This window comes from Petaurus breviceps, unplaced genomic scaffold (genome assembly GCF_028583685.1).
Source record: "Petaurus breviceps papuanus isolate PSGF00001 unplaced genomic scaffold, PetGlider_PUasm1.0 90895, whole genome shotgun sequence".
Classification (NCBI taxonomy): Eukaryota; Metazoa; Chordata; class Mammalia; order Diprotodontia; family Petauridae; genus Petaurus; species Petaurus breviceps.
This window is the reverse complement of record NW_027187372.1, coordinates 33,741,195-33,758,499: the sequence shown is the minus strand read 5'-3', so window position 1 is coordinate 33,758,499 and position 17,305 is coordinate 33,741,195. Positions and strand designations below refer to the sequence as shown.

Sequence of the window (17,305 nt, the reverse complement as noted above, 5' to 3'; positions counted from 1 at the left end):
GTGTGACTGTGGGCAAGTCACTTAACCCCAATTATCCTACCTTCCCCCCTCCAAAAAAAAAGAAAAACAAGGAAGATTAGACCAGAGTTTTATTAACCCCTTATATTGCCTACCTTGCCAACATTACTCAGGTTAACACAACCAATTGTGCCTTCTTTACCTCTGCAGAGACACTTCACTGGTTACAGAACCAGACCACAATCTTTCATTGCTCCCATCAGATGCCTCCTTCACTCTTATTCACATGCTGCTGAATGGAGCCAGGGAAATCCTCAAAACCAGGCTAACAAGGCCCACAACAAATGTATGTTATCTACCCCTACTGAGCCTGCATTGTAGCAAAGCAGATGTTCTACTCATCCCTGATTGATTTGATTTTGCAATTTCTATTCTATTCTAAACCTTCTAATTTTTCTTCAAGCCTCCCAAGGAGCCATCTCCCCACTTTTTCATCTGGGAACTTTACATTATAATTCACCAAAAAAATGGAGTCTATATACTAAGAACTCCCTCTTTCTCCTCCTAGTCTTACATCATTCAGGCATCTTTTCCCACTATTCCCTTTTTCACTCTAATCTTACATTTTAAAAGATCCTTTTTCCTTGCCAAGGTGAATCCTTTTGTCTACTCTTGGATCCCATTCCCTTCCATCTTCTTGAACAGATTACTGCATCCTTACTTTTTTCCTAAGCTTCAAGCTCTCTCTACTGACTTCCTGCCTGCTGGTTTTTTTGGTTGTTGTTTTAGCTCTCTCTCCTCCTTAAGAAAAAAAAGCCTCACTTGATTGGACCATCTCTTTTAGCTATTGTTCTACATCTCTCCTCCCCTTTGTGGCTAAACTCCTGGAGAAGACTATCTATACTAGGCCACTCCCTCTCCTCTTTCTCTTTTCTAAACACTTTGCAATCGGGCTTCCCACTTCATCTTTCAATGCTTTCTTCAAAGTCATTAAATTGAATTGCATTTTCTCATTCTTCATTCTTCTTAGCATCTCTGTAGCCCACTAACCTTCAGGATCACTCAACACTCTATGCTGGGTCTTCTTTTCTTCTCCTACCATACAGTCTTGCTTATCAATCTCATCATCTCCCAAAGGTGATTCTCAGATCTAAATATCTTGAAGTTTAGTTTTTCATTACAACTACCTTTTGAAATTGTGAGTTGGATATCCTATATGTATGTAGCTAAGCTCAACATGTTGAAAAAAGACTCATTGCCTTCCCCCCCGCCACCCCAACCCTCCTTTCTTTTTTTTTTTTTACTATATCAAATGCTTTCTTAACTTTTAGTTTACATCATTCATTTCTGCAAGATTTTGAGTTACAAATTTTCTCCCCATTTTTCCCCTACTCACCACCCCAAAATAGCAATCCCACTGGATATCCCCTCCTCCAATCTTCTCTCTCCCATATCTATCCCCCTCCCCCCTCTGATTTTCCAATAGGGCATGGTGGATCTCTATACCCCAGTGCCTGTATATCTTATTTCTCAGTTACATGTAAAATAATATTAATAATAGTATATATATATATATATATACACATATATATTTTAATCATTTTATTTTAAGACTTTGAATTCCAGATTCATTCCCTTCCTCCCTTGTCATCCACCCTTACTGGGAAGGTAAGCAATTCAATATAGTTTGTACATGTGTAGCTATGCAAAACATTTCCATAGTAGATATATTGTAGAAGACTGACTATATTTCCCTCCATCTTATCCCACCCCCCACTTGTTCTATTCTCTACTTTGATCCTGTCCCTTTACAAAAGTGGGTGCTTCCAACTTTCCTCCCCCCCAACCTGCTCTCCCTTCCATCATCCCCCCTCTCATCCCGTTCCCCCCTACTCTCTTGTAGGATGAGATACCCTATTTAGTGTGTATATCATTCCCTCCCTAAGCCAAATTCAATGAGAATAAAGTTGACCCATTCCTTTTTGCCTTCCTGTCTTCCTCTCAATTGTAACTGTTTTCCCTTGCCTCTTCTATATGAGATAGTTTACTCCATTCTGTCTCTCATCTCTCATTATATTTCTCTCTCACTTATTTTCACCTTTTAAGTATCATCCCTTTCTATTATATTGATCCTGTGCCCTCTATCTATGTTTACCTGTACACATATATACACACACTCACATATGTATTCATACGCCCATATACCCTTCTATATAGACATAATATATGTATGTATACATATATATATATATATATACTCACACATTTCTATCCCCTTCAACTATTCCCATACTGAGAAAAGTTTCACAAGTTACAATGATCATTTTTCCATGTAGGAATGTAAATACTTCAACTGTGATAAATTCCTTATGATTTCTTTTGCCTGTTTACCTTCTCATGCTTCTCTTGCTTCTTGTATCTGAATGTCAAATTTTCTATTCAACTCTGGTTTTTTCATCAAGAATGCTTGTAAGTCCTCTATTCCATTGAATGACCATATTTTCCCCTGAAACATGATACTCAGTTTTGTTGGGTAGGTGATTCTTGGTTTTAATCCCAGCTCCTTTGCTCTCCAGAATATCATATTCCAAGCCCTTTGATCCCTCAGTGTAGAAGCTGCCATATCCTGTATTATCCTGATTGTGTTTCCACAATATTGAAATTGTTTCTTCCTGGATGCTTGTAATATTTTCTCCTTGATCTGGGAATTCCAGAACTTGGCTATAATATTCCTAGGAGTTTTCTTTTGGGGATCTTTTTCAGGTGATTGGTGGAATCTTTCAACCTCTCTTTTGCCCTCTGGTTCTAAAACATCAGGGCAGTTTTTCTTGACAATTTCTTGAAGGATGATTTCTAGGTTCTTTCTTTTATCATGGCTTCCAGGTAGTCCAATAATTTTTAAATTATCTCTCCTGGATCTATTTTCCAGGTCAATGGTTTTCCAATGAGATATTTCACATTGCCTTCTATTTTTTCATTTGTTTGGATCTGTTTAATAGTACCTTGATTTCTCATAAAGTCACTAGCTTCGGGAAGCTAGGTGGTGCAGTGAGATCCAACCACATACACTTAATACAAAAACTAGCCGTGTGACCTTGGGCAAGTCACTTAACCCCAATTGTCCTCCAAAAAGCAAAAAAAAAAAAAGTCACTAGCTTTCATTTGCTCCAATCTAATTCTGAAGGAATGATTCTCTTCAGTGAGCTTTTGAGATTCTTTTTACATCTGGCAAATTCAGCTTTTTAAGGCATTCTTTTGCCATTTGAGTTAATCTATTTTTAAGGTGTTATTTTCTTCAGTCAGGTTATTGACTCTCATTTCATAATTTTCTTGCATCATTCTCATTTCTCTTCCCAATATTTCCTCCACTTCTCTTATTTGATTTTCAGAATCTTTCTTAAGCTCCTCTATGGCCTGTAACCAGCTCGTATTTTTCTTGGAAGCTTTTGGTGCAGGAGTTCTGACTTTGTTGTCTTCCTCCTGTCCCATGCTTTGATCCTTTTTGTCCCCAAAATAGGAGTGTAAGGTTGGATTTCTCTGCTTGGTTTGTTTCCTTTGCTTGCTCATGTTGTCACTCAATTACTTGACTTTTGAGCTTTTTGCCACAGTAGGACTCTGCTACCAGACAGGGGAGCTTTGTCCCAAATAGCTGGAGTTTTCTCAGCTGCTGGAGCTGTTAGTTGGGTGCCCTCTCTGAAGCCTCCCCAGGCTCTGGTAAGCTGGTCACACACCCCAGGACCTCCACCCTAGACAGTGATCCAGATCCAAGCAGGCTAAAGCAAGAGCGATTACCCCTCATATTGGTCACTTGGTCCCCCTACAATCTGCAGACCAGAAGCTGAAGCTGCCACGTGGCACTGGCTACACAGCTGCAGCGCCTCAGTGGCTTCTCCCTCTAAGGGGCAAAGGCTGGACCAAACTACTGGATCCCCAAGTCCACACTACACTGACCTCTCACTTTGTACTTAGCATCTATGTGTTGATAATTCTGCAAAATTCCACAGCTGCTAGTGATCTGAAGTCCCTCCAGCCAGCGGCTGGTCAGGCCCACCCTGAGGCTAAAACCTCAGGCATGTGCAGGGCTGGGCTTGGTTCCCAGATGGCTGCGCTGGCCCCTTCCCGCCAGCTTGCTGTACTGTCTTCAGTGGGAGGTTAGCTTCTCTCTGTCATTTTGTGGGTTCTGTATTTCCAAAGTTTGTCTAGAGTAATTTTTTACATGAATTGGAGGAGGTGGAAGCCAGAGCTGCACAGAAGTCCTGTTTCTACTCTGCCATCTTGACTCCCCCCTTCCCCAACTCTCTTTTCTTAACAATTTCCTATTATTGGCAAGGGTACCACCATCCTCCCAGTCACTCAGACACACATGTGCCCTCTGTTTTTCTCCTCTCTTTTAAAAATATTAGAAAGCATTCTAAAATTATTCTAGTCTAAAGCCTTTGGACTAATCTTAAAGAGAAATCTTATCAGTCTTTTTAACTATCGATTCTGAAATAAAATGTTAACTGAACTTTACCTTTATAATTTTATCACTATAACTATGTTTTCTCTCATGAAATTTTTTTCTATAGTTTAGAAATGATGCTACTATTATATAGGGTTATATATAGAGTGAGATTTTCAGAGTCATGGGAATTCTGTCCATCTTTGGTCCTCTCCTCTCTATACTTAAGCTAAAATAATCAAAATTACCTGTTGGTCTTTCATATTTAAATATTTCCCTTGTTTTCTATTCACTCCTTGCTTCCCATGCCTTATGGAATTTAGAGAGTACAGATGTCATCATCCTGAGCTTCACTTCTGCTTCTCCCTTCTATGGCATCATCTCCTTTCCCTCCAACAAAGGTGAGAGCCTCTTCTAGAAAAACACTTCCTCCCTACCAGTGGCATGCTCCTCATGAAACCTCTCCATCCCAACTTGCCCCAGGTACAAAAATTTCTAGTTAAATCCCTGATTTTAGTCCTGGTTAACTCTATGGATTAGTCTGGTCCTGGATACTCCCTGAGAGTTTAAGAAGGGTGTAGAAAAGAGTTATTATATAACCCTAATGTAAATTTTCTTCCATCTCTGATACTGGAGTGTAGTGTCCAACAAATCCCTTGGGCAATACTATAGAGATTCTCTCAGGCACCTGGTCCTCCTTTGATTATGATTATATGGTGGTGGGGAAGGGAAGTGGTTTGTACTGATATGTTCAAACAATTGGTATTTATCTGACTTTTCCCCCCATTTTCCTATAACTTACCATGCACCCTGGCCAGTAGAGCAAAAGACAAGATTATTTGAAATAGAGTTGGATCATGTCCTTTCCATTTCTCCCTCCTATATATCATCTTCTTTATAACCCTTGGGAAGGTTGTGATCAAGTGTTTCTTCCAAGTTTTTCTGGTAAAATAAGTAGGAAATTGGCCTTGATTCAGGTAAACAAAACAAAACAAACTAGATTAGTTATTATAGAATATAAAATAAATTTCTTATGCTATGTACCAGCCTTAAATATCAATTCATTGAAATAATTTGCAGTTTTGAAAATTTGTTTTCTCCATAGAAATGGAAACAATGGCATTTTCTTAGCAATACTTTTGTTCTCACTTCAAAACTTATTCATGGACAGTTATTCTTCAAGGTATTTAAGGAAGCTCCTTCTTTAAAGAGAATTCATCATGGGATAATTCTTAATCCCTAGGTGGAGAAAAGGTATTCACAATATCTTAAGCAGCATATATGGACAAAGAATAGTACCTGTTACCCAAGGGGTAAATATTTCATTAGACTTGGGTTTCCCACCTGTCCCCTGTGTTAGATAATGATAACATCAGGACTAGACCTGTGATTTCACTCATGCAAAAAACTCTTCTCACAATCGAAGAGTGTCTCTGCAACTTATGCTCCTAGAGAGTTGCCTAGAGTACTGAGAGGTTAAGTGATTTGCCCAGTCACACAGCCAGTATGTGTCAGAGCAAGACTTGAGGGCCTCTTGCGTCTAACCCCAGCTTTCTATCAACCTCACTCTGCTGTCTCTCCAGATAGTAATAAGATCTGACATTTTCTAGAATTGGGGGGTGGTAGTTCAAAATGCTTTACATACGTTATCTCATTTGGTCTTTACAACAATCGTGGGACATGGATAGTACCTTTATTATGTCCCCTCACCATACAGATGAAGTTACTGAGACTTATAGGTAAAATTACTTGCCCAAGGACACAAAGCTAATAAAAGTCAGAGTTAAAACCCAAACTCAAGTCTTCTGACTCTGACTCCATGATGCTGACTGACCTTAGGAAAGTGCTTTGTAAATATGAAAATGTCTTGCAGATGTGAGCTATCATCATCAACATACTCATCATTTCCTATCCAACTTTATACCTATTTCTTATCCAACCTTATACTTAATAACACTTCAGTTTGGATGGTCTCCTCATTTCCCCTTCCCACCAAAGTTTCATGCTTACTTTTGCCTCAGCACCTTTACCAGTACAGTTTCCTCCACCTAGACTGTACTTTTGCCTCCCATCTAAACCCTACCCCATCTCCAAGCAGAATTTTAGAGCAATTGCTACTACATACCCTTTGGGCCAGCTATATTGCTACAAGGCCTATAACTTAAGATATCAAAGAAAGAAGAAAAGCCAGTATGTACAAAAAAATTTGTCATAGTAAAAACAGGAAACTAAGGAGGAGTTGGAGAATGGCTGAAAAAAATTATGGTATGTGATGTAACTGAATGTTATTGTCCCATAAAAAATGATGAAAGGGATGGTAAAAAACAAACAAACCAGGGATGACTTGTATGATCTGATGCATAGTAAAGTGAACAGAACCAGTAGAACCCTTTATACAATAACAATAACATTACAAAGTAAAACAACTTTGTAAGACTTGGGAACACTGTTCAATGCAATGACCAACCACGACACCAGAGAATTGATAAGGAAATGCATAAATCACCTCCTGATGGAGAGATGATAAACTCATGACACAGAATATGGCACACATTTTAGACACAGCCAATGTGGGAATTTTTTGATTGTGAATATTTGTCACAATGGCTTTGTTTTTCTGTTTTTCTTAATGGGTTTGGGATTTGAGAGAGAAAGGAGGGGAAAAGATAGGGGGAACAACAACAACAAAAAGAATAATGTCATTGAGGAATTTTTTTTAATGAACAGAAAAGAAGAAATGCCAGAAAGAATTACAGAAAAGCAGGAAAGCTTAGAAAATTGCATATTGAATTTATTATATTTGTGTTTAAAAGGAAAATTAGGCTTCTTGCCAAGATTCCCACTTGGGTGGGAGGTAGGATGCCCAACTCCCATGTACCTATTCTAGCAAACCCTGAAATTTGCACTAGACCAAAGAATGATCAAGAAACCCAATGAGAAAGAACAGTAAGTAACTTCTTCCAACCCAGAGCTGATTAAAAAGTCAGCCAGAAACTTGAGGATAATAGAAAAGAAGGTCTTCCAACAAAAATAACACCAGTCTAAGATAGTCTTCCAGCATGACCATGTTGGGGACCTATTCTTCAACATCTGCCCTCAGCCCCAATTAGACAAGAAAAAACCCAGCCTAGAATTAAGAAGACCTGAATTCAAATCCCAGCTCTGGCTGTGAGACTGCCATGCTGAATGTTTGACCATAGGCAAGTTGCCCCAGGTAACTCTTGAAGATTTTTAAATTGAAGAGTAGATACAGTTCTGCATTAGTAGAGAAAGTTTTCTTTTCTTTTTTTTAAAACTTTTTATTTTGGGAGGGGCAATTGGGGTTAAGTGACTTGCCCAAGGTCACATGGCTAGTAAGTGTTAAGTGTCTGAGGCCAGATTTGAACTCAAGTCCTCCTGACTCCAGGGCCAGTGCTCTATTCACTGCACCACCTAGCCGCCCCCCCTACAGGAAGTTTTCTATACCAATGAAATCACAGGTTAAACCAAAAACAATCCAAAACACAGGTAAAACTAGTTAGATCCATTTGTCATGGCCTTCCTCCAGAGGCTGGAGGTCCAGAGTTATAATTCTTGCTGTATACTATCAACCTAATCTCCAAAAATATTTCTGACATTTTGTGCCACTGGCAGTGTAGTGTAGTGCTTATTTCCCTGTAACCCCACCATTTAAGCTCATTTCTAGACACTGTCTTATTCTGTTCTCTTGTGGATTTATGTGTATGTGTCCTATCTCCCAACCCTGCGAGAGTATGCTTTGAAGGCAAGAACCATGTCTTTTTTCTATTTCTTCCCCCTCCTCTTTCCCTATCTAGTACAAGGCTAATATAGGTCTTACATTTTGGTAAGGCCACCTGATGGTCACAATTGGAGTTTGGATGTATTGTAGAAAGTAGTACAAGGGAGCTTTGTGCTGCAAATTCCAGTCCTGACTCTTGGCTCTTAGGAAACAGCATAGGCTGTTTCTAATTCCATGTTATAAGGATCATCTCCAATTCCCATTTCATCCATGAAGCATTTCTTGACAGCTTAATCTGGAAAAAGAGAGTCTTGGAGATCTGATAGGTATTTTAAAGTATTCAAAAAGTTGTTATATAGGAATGGTCTGCTAGGTGGTACAGTGGATCAAGTGCCAGGCCTGGAGTCAAGAAGACTCATCTTCCTGTGTTCAAGTCTGACCTCAGATGCTTCTTAGCTGTGTGACCCTGGGTAAGTCACTTAACCCTGTTTGTCTCAGTTTCCTTATCTGTAAAATGAGCTGGAGAAGGAAATGGCAAATCACTCTAGTATCTCTGTCAAGAAAACCTTGAATGAGGTCATGAAGAGTAGGACACTACTGAAAACAACTGAACAATATGTAGAATTACATTTATCCTGTGAGGCTCCATTGGACCCATTCCCTATGCTGGTAATCTTGACCTTTGAGCCAAACCTGCCGAGACTTTTTCCTTGGAAAATTGGAACTATTGTGGCAAGATTGAAATAGCTAGTTGTTCTACCCATTCTGTTCCTAAAAAAAAGTCTCCAGAAGCAGCAGTAAAACTGACCAAGTTGCTACAGTGCCTTCTGTTGTCAACCAGACTCATCTAGTATGGTGGGTGGAGTAAGTAGTTATTCACATGGCATGACTTGATGATCATTGGCAAAGCTTACCATCAGTCCATCCAAACAACCATCAACCATTTATTATATACTTACTCTGTGCCTGGCATCAGTCCTCAACTCTGGAAATATAAAGAAAAAGCAAAATTTGTCCTTTCCCTCAAGGATCTTATAATCCACTGGGGGAAATCATATCTACACAAATAGGCACAAACAAAATATATACAGAGTAGGTGGAAGATAACCTTTAAGGGGAAGGGATTAGCACCTGGGGGGACTGGGAATGGCCACCCACAGAAGGTAGTGTTTGATGGAGTTTTGAAGAGTTAGAGATGAGAAGGGAGGGCATTTAGGGCATGGATGCCAGCAAGTCCAAAGTTACAATGAAAGGAGATGGAGGGCACTGTGTGAGAAATAGCAAAGAAGCTAATATGATCAGAATGAAGTATGTAGGGGGAAGTAATAGGATCATAGATTCAGAGCCGGACAGGAACTCAGAGTCCATCAAGTCTAGCTCCTTTATTTTACAGATGAGAAAACTGAAGCACAAATGGAGAATTAACTGGCTTAAAGTCTCAGGTGGTAAGTGGGAAAAGTGGGATTTGAACTCAGATACCCTGACACCATTTTGCTCCAAAAAATTCCCACTCTAAATTCCCATTTTTTTATTTCATCAATTCTTTCAGTCATCCAAAGCATGAAACGTTGGGATGACCTTTGACTGGTGTCTGTCATTCATCTTCCATATCTGTTAATTCTTGCTTTGCAAATGTGTCCTAGATTTATCCCTTCTTCTCATTTCCTACTCAGAACAACCTATGCCAAACTACCAACTATTAAAATTTAGATGACTGCACCAGCCTATCTAGCTTCACCAACTCTAGTTTTCTTTCTTTTCTAATCCTTCCGACTCACTCTTATTACATTTACCTTCCTAAAATACTGTTTTCATTTTGTCACTCCTCAGCCCAGAAACTTTCCATGGCTCTCTAAATGCTATGATGTGATGTCTAAATCCATCACCTGGGTTTAACAATATGATGCTATAACTTAGTGCCATTCTAACCTAGTGATCAGATTTCTCCCCACTCCCCAACATGTGCCCTCAGCCCCGATTAGACAGGATTCCTTATCATCCCCTGAGACAGTGCGATGTAGCAAAAAGAGCATTGTAGTCAAAATAAGTGGCCAGGATTCTAACTCCCATTCTATCAATAAATTACCTTGGATTAGTCACTTCCTCCATGAGGCTTTCCCTGACCCTCTAGACTTTACTGAGCCCTCCTTTCCCTGAAATCCTAGAATATCATACTAGTTTATATTTATATTATGACTTAAGGATACAAGTATTTTCCTCTCAACAGCCCTGTGAGTACAAGTCTTATCTCAGTTTAATAGAGGAGAAAACAGATTTAAAGAAGATTAAGTGATTTACCTATCTAGTAAGGGTCGGAGCTAGGATTTGAACCTAGTTCTCTCCTGACTCCAGGTTCAAAGCTCTTTGCACTGTTCCCACTCAGCACCTTACCTTACCACTTTTATTACATTATTATCATTATTAGATAGTTAGAATGTAAAACTCCTTTGCGTTTTTATACTTCCTAACACACTGCCTGACCCATAGTAGGATCTTTAAAAAATACCTGTTGATCTGATCAATGCAATGGCCAACCACAATTCCAGAGGCCCCAACATGAAGCATGCTATCCACCTTCTTACAGAGGGTGATAGACTCAGCATGTAGCTTGAGATATGTTTTTGGACATGGTCAATAAATTTATTTTGCTTGACTATGCAAAGGTTTTTGTTTTTCTTTTTCTGGAGGAAATGGAGGAATGTGGGAAGGAGAAAAAAAAGATATATGTTAATAGAAAAAAATTGTAATTAAACAAACAAATAAATGCTTATTGATTAATTACCACATCATGTTTCACACGGGACTGAAAAGATCATAGGAGCACAGTAATTCCTTGTTGATTGATCAACAGATTAAGTTACTAACACTATTGTAGGAATTACCCTTTTCAAGTTATTTTACTTTGTGACAGGGGGCCCTGGCAGCACGAGAGTGCTGGTGCCATGTATAGCAGGGCCCACTGGTATGGTCTGACAGGGAAAGAATGAACAAATAAGAGGTGGGGTCATCAACAACAAACTTCTCCAACTCTACATTTTTGCATGGAGTCGCTCCCTGAGAGCTAGTTTGATTTCCTAGCTTCCTACATATCACAAGGGAGACTTTGGAAACTAACCCTACCTTTTTGGGTTTCAGCCCCTCTGCATAAAATGGCAGAAAAATCAACCAGAAGACTCCCATTTCAACAGTACTTACTGGTCTCCTGCTGACAACTTGACTTCTGCAGCTGTGATCTGCCCCTTCTGCCTCCCCAAACCCTTCTGCCTCCATCTCTTCCAGGGCACCTTTAATGTATAACAAACCACTAACCTGCAGTTAGCCAGCTGAGAGTCAGGAAACTTGAATCAAGAGGTCTTGGTTGTTCACTGTGGAGTAAAGTTTCTGTGATCTTTTCCAGTCCTCACCTCCATAGGGTGGAGTTTATAGAAATATCCACTAGTTGGTATTATTCCTCCACTGCTGGGACCCTAAAAAGTGAAGAGAGGGTGTTTGAGTGTGTGGGTGGGAAAGCAAGGGTTGAATTGAGGGGAATATGGGGTGTTCAAGCATTATTGTCTCATAAATGATTAACAGCAGAAACAAAAAAATGATTAACCGCAGAAACAAAGAAGCAACATTTGCTAACTCCCCGTTTTCTTGAGCCAGCCAGCATCTTTGATAACAGATGTTGCAATCATTGGTTTTTCTCCTCTGCCAAGTCTTTCCCAAAAGTGAAAACTAATTTGCCAGCACTCCATCCACCTTTAATAAACACAAGGGGTTAAGCAAGATACAGTCTAGTGGACATGGGGACCTTAGATCCTCCAGTGTTTGAGCTAGCTCAGAAAAGCTAGACATACAAATTTCCATGATAGCAGGTCACTGCTGTTCCCTCCCTTATCCCTCTCCAGTGTACCCATGCCATAAGGTAAATGCCCTCTTGCCGACTAAAGGTCTAACATTAATCGCTGCTCAAAAGGCTGAAATAAATAATATATGGTCACTTCATACTTGGTTTGAAGAGAACCGCGAAGGATTGTCTAGCCTTACCATTTTCCATTGGGCATTAATACCTTTAAATTAAGGTATAATGTAATAAGGGATCAGTGTGGTGTAATGGAAAGAACCCTGGTTTTGAAGTCAGAATAAAAATTGTAGCTCTCATTTATATGACACTCTGAGGATTTGGATGATGGAAATCTAGTGGGAAGAGTATTGTCCTTCTAGCAATCCCAGGTTCATTTTCCTTTTGAAGGGAGTCAAGCTTTTAGATTAACACCATAAAGAATCTTAATGTTGTTGTTTTGTTGTTGGTCAGTCATTTTCAGTCATGTCCAACTCTTTGTGGTCCCTTTTGGGGTTTCCTTAGCAAAGTTACTGTAGTGGTTTGCCATTTCCTTCCCTAGCTGTTTTACAGATGAGGCAAACAAGCTTAAGTGACTTGCCCAGGGTCACATAACTAGTATGTGCCTGAGGTTGGATTTGAATTCAGATCTTCCTGACTCCAGACCTGGTGCTCTATCCACTGTGTCATTTAGCTTCTCCCAAGAATCTTAATACCCTGGGATAAAAATGAAACTCAATAAAATGTTAGAGGATCATCTCTCAAGCAATCCTAAATTTGGTTTCCCTTCTAGTAGAATTCAAATCATAGGAATTCAGAGGATTGCATACATCCTTGAAGAGGTGGAGGGGGAAAGGTGGGGCTCACTGAAAAGGAGTTAAGTTTTATCTTTTTATAGATTACTATTATTCTTTGTGTGTTTTCTGAATTTTCTGTTGTATGAAATAAAAGTTATCATAATCTTGGATGCTCTAATAGGAACTGGGGACATTTGACCCATATCAACGGAAAATGGTAATTATATTTTAGGATTTCCCAGAGGAAATTCTAGATGAACACAAATGAGACCAAGAGATATGATTTTCAGAATCACTCCTATGGCTGATTTGTTCTGTATAAACCAAGAACTTGCTGCTGGGTCATAGTTTAAATACAAAAATTATTAAGGCGTCTGAAGATTCATATCAACTGAAGGAGAACCAAAGTGAGCAGAGTCAAGAGAAAAGTCTACATAATGACTACATTAATATTAATGTGTACAAAAGGACAGTTGAATTCAAATTGTTATTTCAGGCATGTTCAACCCTTTGTGACCCCATTTGGAGTTTTCTTGGCAAAGATACTGGAGTCGTTTGCCATTTCCTTCTCCAGCTTATTTTGTAGTTGAGGAAACTGAAGCAAACGGTTAAATGACTTGCCCAGGGTCATACAGCTAATAAGTGTCTATGAAGCTGGTGAACTCAAGTCTTCCTGACTCTAAATCTGGTCATCTATCCACTGGACCATTAATTGTTCCTAGAAAATAAATGACAAGGCACATGTCCCTCCTTTAAGTAGAAAGGTAGGGGACTGTAGTAAGATATGATGGTTGTTTTGTTGGTTTGGGTTTTTTTGTTTTCCTTAAGTTATTTTCTTTGTTTACAAAGAAGGGTTCACTGGGTGGGGAGCTGAGAAGTACATCAGGAAATGACCATGATGTGAAAAACAAAAACTTTAGGAAAAAGAAAAGAAAAAGAGCAGATGGGGGGGGGAGGGGGGAGGGAAGAAGGCATGGAGCCAAGATGGCAGAACGGAAGCAGTAACTTTTCTAAGCTCCTCTGTGAATCTTGTCACTAAACTTTAAAAAGTGAATCTGAACAGATTTTAGAGTGTCAGAATCCACTGGGAGACAGAGGGTTGCAGAATCTAGCCCAGGAAAGTGCCCATGTGAGTCCGGGCTGGGGGAGCGCAGAGCATGTGGGGGCTACAGCAGCTTGGACTAGAGAGTGGACTACAGGGAAGTGAGAAGGAGCCCCAGCCAGCAGACTCACCCACCCCAAGGGCGATTCACAGCCATCTTACCAGTGTCTCACCATGGGATGGGAGGATCCCTTGCAGCTGGGTAAGAGAAAGCACAGGGCCCGCAGCAGAGACAGCAGCTTCTCCTGGGGCTATCAGCTTACAGCCTGAAAATTAAAAAATCACCTACCTGATTTTCCAGAGGCCAAGATGGCAAAGTAAACTCTTGCTGCTCAGATTTCCCCTCCCTGAGCTAGAAAAACCCAGAGATAAATGTCCCACCCAGAGTTAAATCCTGAAATACCTGAAATATCCTCAGGCTTAGAAGTCACAGAGAAAGGGTGTAACTGAGGCAGTAAGGAGTCTGAAGAGAAGGGAGGGAGGGGTCCTAACAATCCTTACCTCACCTGACCAGCAAGAGCCAGCCTGAGCTGTAGCCCAGGGGCATAGAAGCAGAAATCTGAAGCTGCCAAACCACCCCTCCCCCACAGATTACTCTGTGAGACTCAGGGTAACTCAGGGGAAACACTGAGAGTCCTGGCCTTGGCCTCAATCTAGACACCCAGAGGCTACAGCACACAAAGCCAACAACCAGGCTCCTAGCTCCCAGCCTGAGAAGCTTGGGGTCAGAGCCCTCTGTACCCCAGGAGCAGAAATACACTTCAAAGGATAGGAAATAGGCAATTACAATGGGCTGGAAGCAACTTGCAAAGGCAAGACCAAAGACAATAGAATCCTATTATTCTGAATGAGAAGAATCACTTTCAGGAGACACCATGGACTCTGTGTCCACACCTGAGAACACAGATAGAAATATGAACTGGTCTCAAGCCCAAAAAGCATTCTTGGAGGAGCTCAAGAAAGATTTTAAAAGCCAAATTAGAGAAGTAGAAGATAAATTTAAATCTACAGTGATCAAATCGGAAAAAAAGTCTCACTGAAGAAAACAAATCTTTAAAAAGTAAAATTTGTGAACTAACTGGAGAAAATACCTCCCCAAAAAAGGACCTTCAAAAACTAATCAAAGAAAATAATTCACTAAAAACTAGAATCAGTCAAATCAAAGCTCAGGACTCTATGATGCACCAAGAGTCAATCAAACAAAACATGAAGATTGAAAAATTAGAAGAAAGTAAAATATCTAACTGGAAGGACGGGGAACAGATCCAGGAGAGATAACTTAAGAATTATTGATCTACCAGAAAGCCATGATGAAAAAAAGCAGCCTAAGGGGCAGCTAGGTAGTGCAGTGAATAGAGCACTGGCCCTGGAGTCAGGAGGACCTGAGTTCAAATCCAGCTTCAGAAACTTAACACAAAAACTAGCCATGTGATCTTGGGCAAGTCACCTAACACCCCCCCCCCCCAAAGCAACCTGGACAACATCCTCCAAGAGATTGTCAAAGAAAACTGTCCTGAAGTCCTAGAATCAGAGGGTAAAATAGTTATTGAAAGACTTCACCGGTCTCCTCCTGAAAGAGATCCCAAATTGAAAACTCCAAGAAATATAGTAGCCAAATTCCAGAACTAAAAGATTAAGGAGGGGTGGCCAGGTGGCTCAGTGAGTAAGAGTACCAGCCCCAGTGTCAGGATGACCTGGGGATTGAATCCAGGCTCAGATACTTAGCACCACACCCAGAAATAACTGGCTGTGTAACCTTGAGCAAGTTACTTAACCCCAATTGCTTAAAAAAAAACAAATTAAGGAGAAAATATTGCAAGTAGCCAAAAAGAAACAATTCAAATATCGTGGAAGTACAGTCAGGATTACACAGGCCCTAGTAGCTTTTACATTAAAAGATTGGAGTGATTGGAATTTGATATTTCGTAAGGCAAAAGAGCTAGGACTGCAACCAAGGATTAACTACCTGGCAAAACTGAGCATAATCTTTCAGGCAAGGAGATGGCTATTCAATGAAATGATGGACTTCCAGACTTTCCTGATGAAAAAGCCAGAGCTCAATGGAAAATTTGATCTCCAATTATAAGACTCAAGAAAGACATAAAAAGGTAAACAAGGAAAAACAACACTCACACATACATACACCCACGTGCACTCACGCACACATGCACATAATTTGGGATGCAATAAGAGCAAACTGTTTACATCCCTATATGAGAAGCTGCTAACTGTCAATATTGAAATTTATATGATTATCATGACCTTTAAAAAGGATATACATAGATAGAGGGTGTGGGTATAAATGAACTAATCTGATGATAAAAAAAAACCTTATTAAGGGGTTCAAAGGGACTGTAATGGGATAAAAGGAAAAAATGAGGCAGAAAAAGGTAAATTATGCCATATGAAGAGGCATAAAAACATACTATAGTACAGGGGAAGGAAAGAGGAAGATGAACATCATTTGAACATTACTCTCACTGGTTCTGATTCAAAGAGGGATCAACATAATCAGTTAAATTTAAGTCTTTTCTGACATGAAAAGACACAAAAACTCATTAAATAGAGGGAAAGGAGGGAAGGAGAGGAGCACTGTATGAAATTTACTCTCATTGGTTTGGGGTCAAAGGGGGAATAACATACTCTGATAAGTATAAAAATCTATTGTGTCCTATAGGCAGTAGGAGGGTAAGAGAGGGATAAGAAAGGGGGGAGAATTAGAAGAGAGGGAAATAGTAGTAAGGGGAAAGGGTAGGTAAAGAATGGGGGGGTCACAGGGAGGGAACATTGAGGGAGGTGGTGGTCAAAAGGAAAACCCTTAAGGAGGGGAAGGGAGAAGGAAGAAACAAAAACATAAGCAGGGGAGGGAATAGGATGGAAGGAAAGAGACAGATAGTAATCATTACTGTGAATGTGAGTGGGATGAACTCTCCCATAAAACAGAGGCAGATAGCAGAATGGATTAAAAACCATAATCCTACAATATGCTGTCAACAAGAAACACATTTGAAACAAGTGGATATGCACAGAGTGAAGGTAAAAGGCTGGATTAGAATATATTATGCTTCAGCTAAAGTAAAAAAAAAGTGGGGTAGAAATCCTTATCTCAGATAAAGCAAAAGCAAAAATTGATCTAATTAAAAGAGATAAGGAAGGAAACTATATCCTGCTAAAAGGCACCATTGAGAATGAAGCAGTATCATTACTTAACATATATGCACCAAGTGGTATAGTGTCTATATTCCTAGAGGAGAAGTTAAGGGAATTAGAGGAAGAAATAGATAGCAAAAATATACTAGTGGGGGACCTTAATCTCCCCCTCTCTGAACTTGATAAATCTAAACTCAAAATAAACAAGAAAGAAGTTAAGGAGGAGAATACAAGTTTAGAGAGGCTAGATATGATAGATCTCTAGAGAAAACTGAATGGGGATAAAAAGGAATAT

General features: G+C 39.8%; 1 protein-coding gene across 3 annotated transcripts in view; it reads right to left on the bottom strand.

Annotated features, from left to right (window-relative positions):
• The window catches only part of C4BPA (complement component 4 binding protein alpha), a 41,823-nt gene extending 27,143 nt beyond the window's left edge, over window positions 1-14,680 (bottom strand). For 2 of the 3 annotated variants that reach the window (XM_069074734.1, XM_069074736.1), the window contains exons 1-3: window positions 14,150-14,680; window positions 11,448-11,605; window positions 5,202-5,341 (exon numbers count right to left, since the gene is read on the bottom strand). In XM_069074734.1, coding sequence (XP_068930835.1) covers window positions 5,202-5,289 — 88 coding nt within the window. In that variant the 5' untranslated portion in view covers window positions 5,290-5,341; window positions 11,448-11,605; window positions 14,150-14,680. Of the gene's footprint in view, window positions 1-5,201; window positions 5,367-11,447; window positions 11,606-14,149 lie in introns of all 3 variants that reach the window. The other variant, XM_069074735.1, reaches the window with a different exon arrangement.
• Window positions 14,681-17,305: the final 2,625 nt, after the last annotated feature.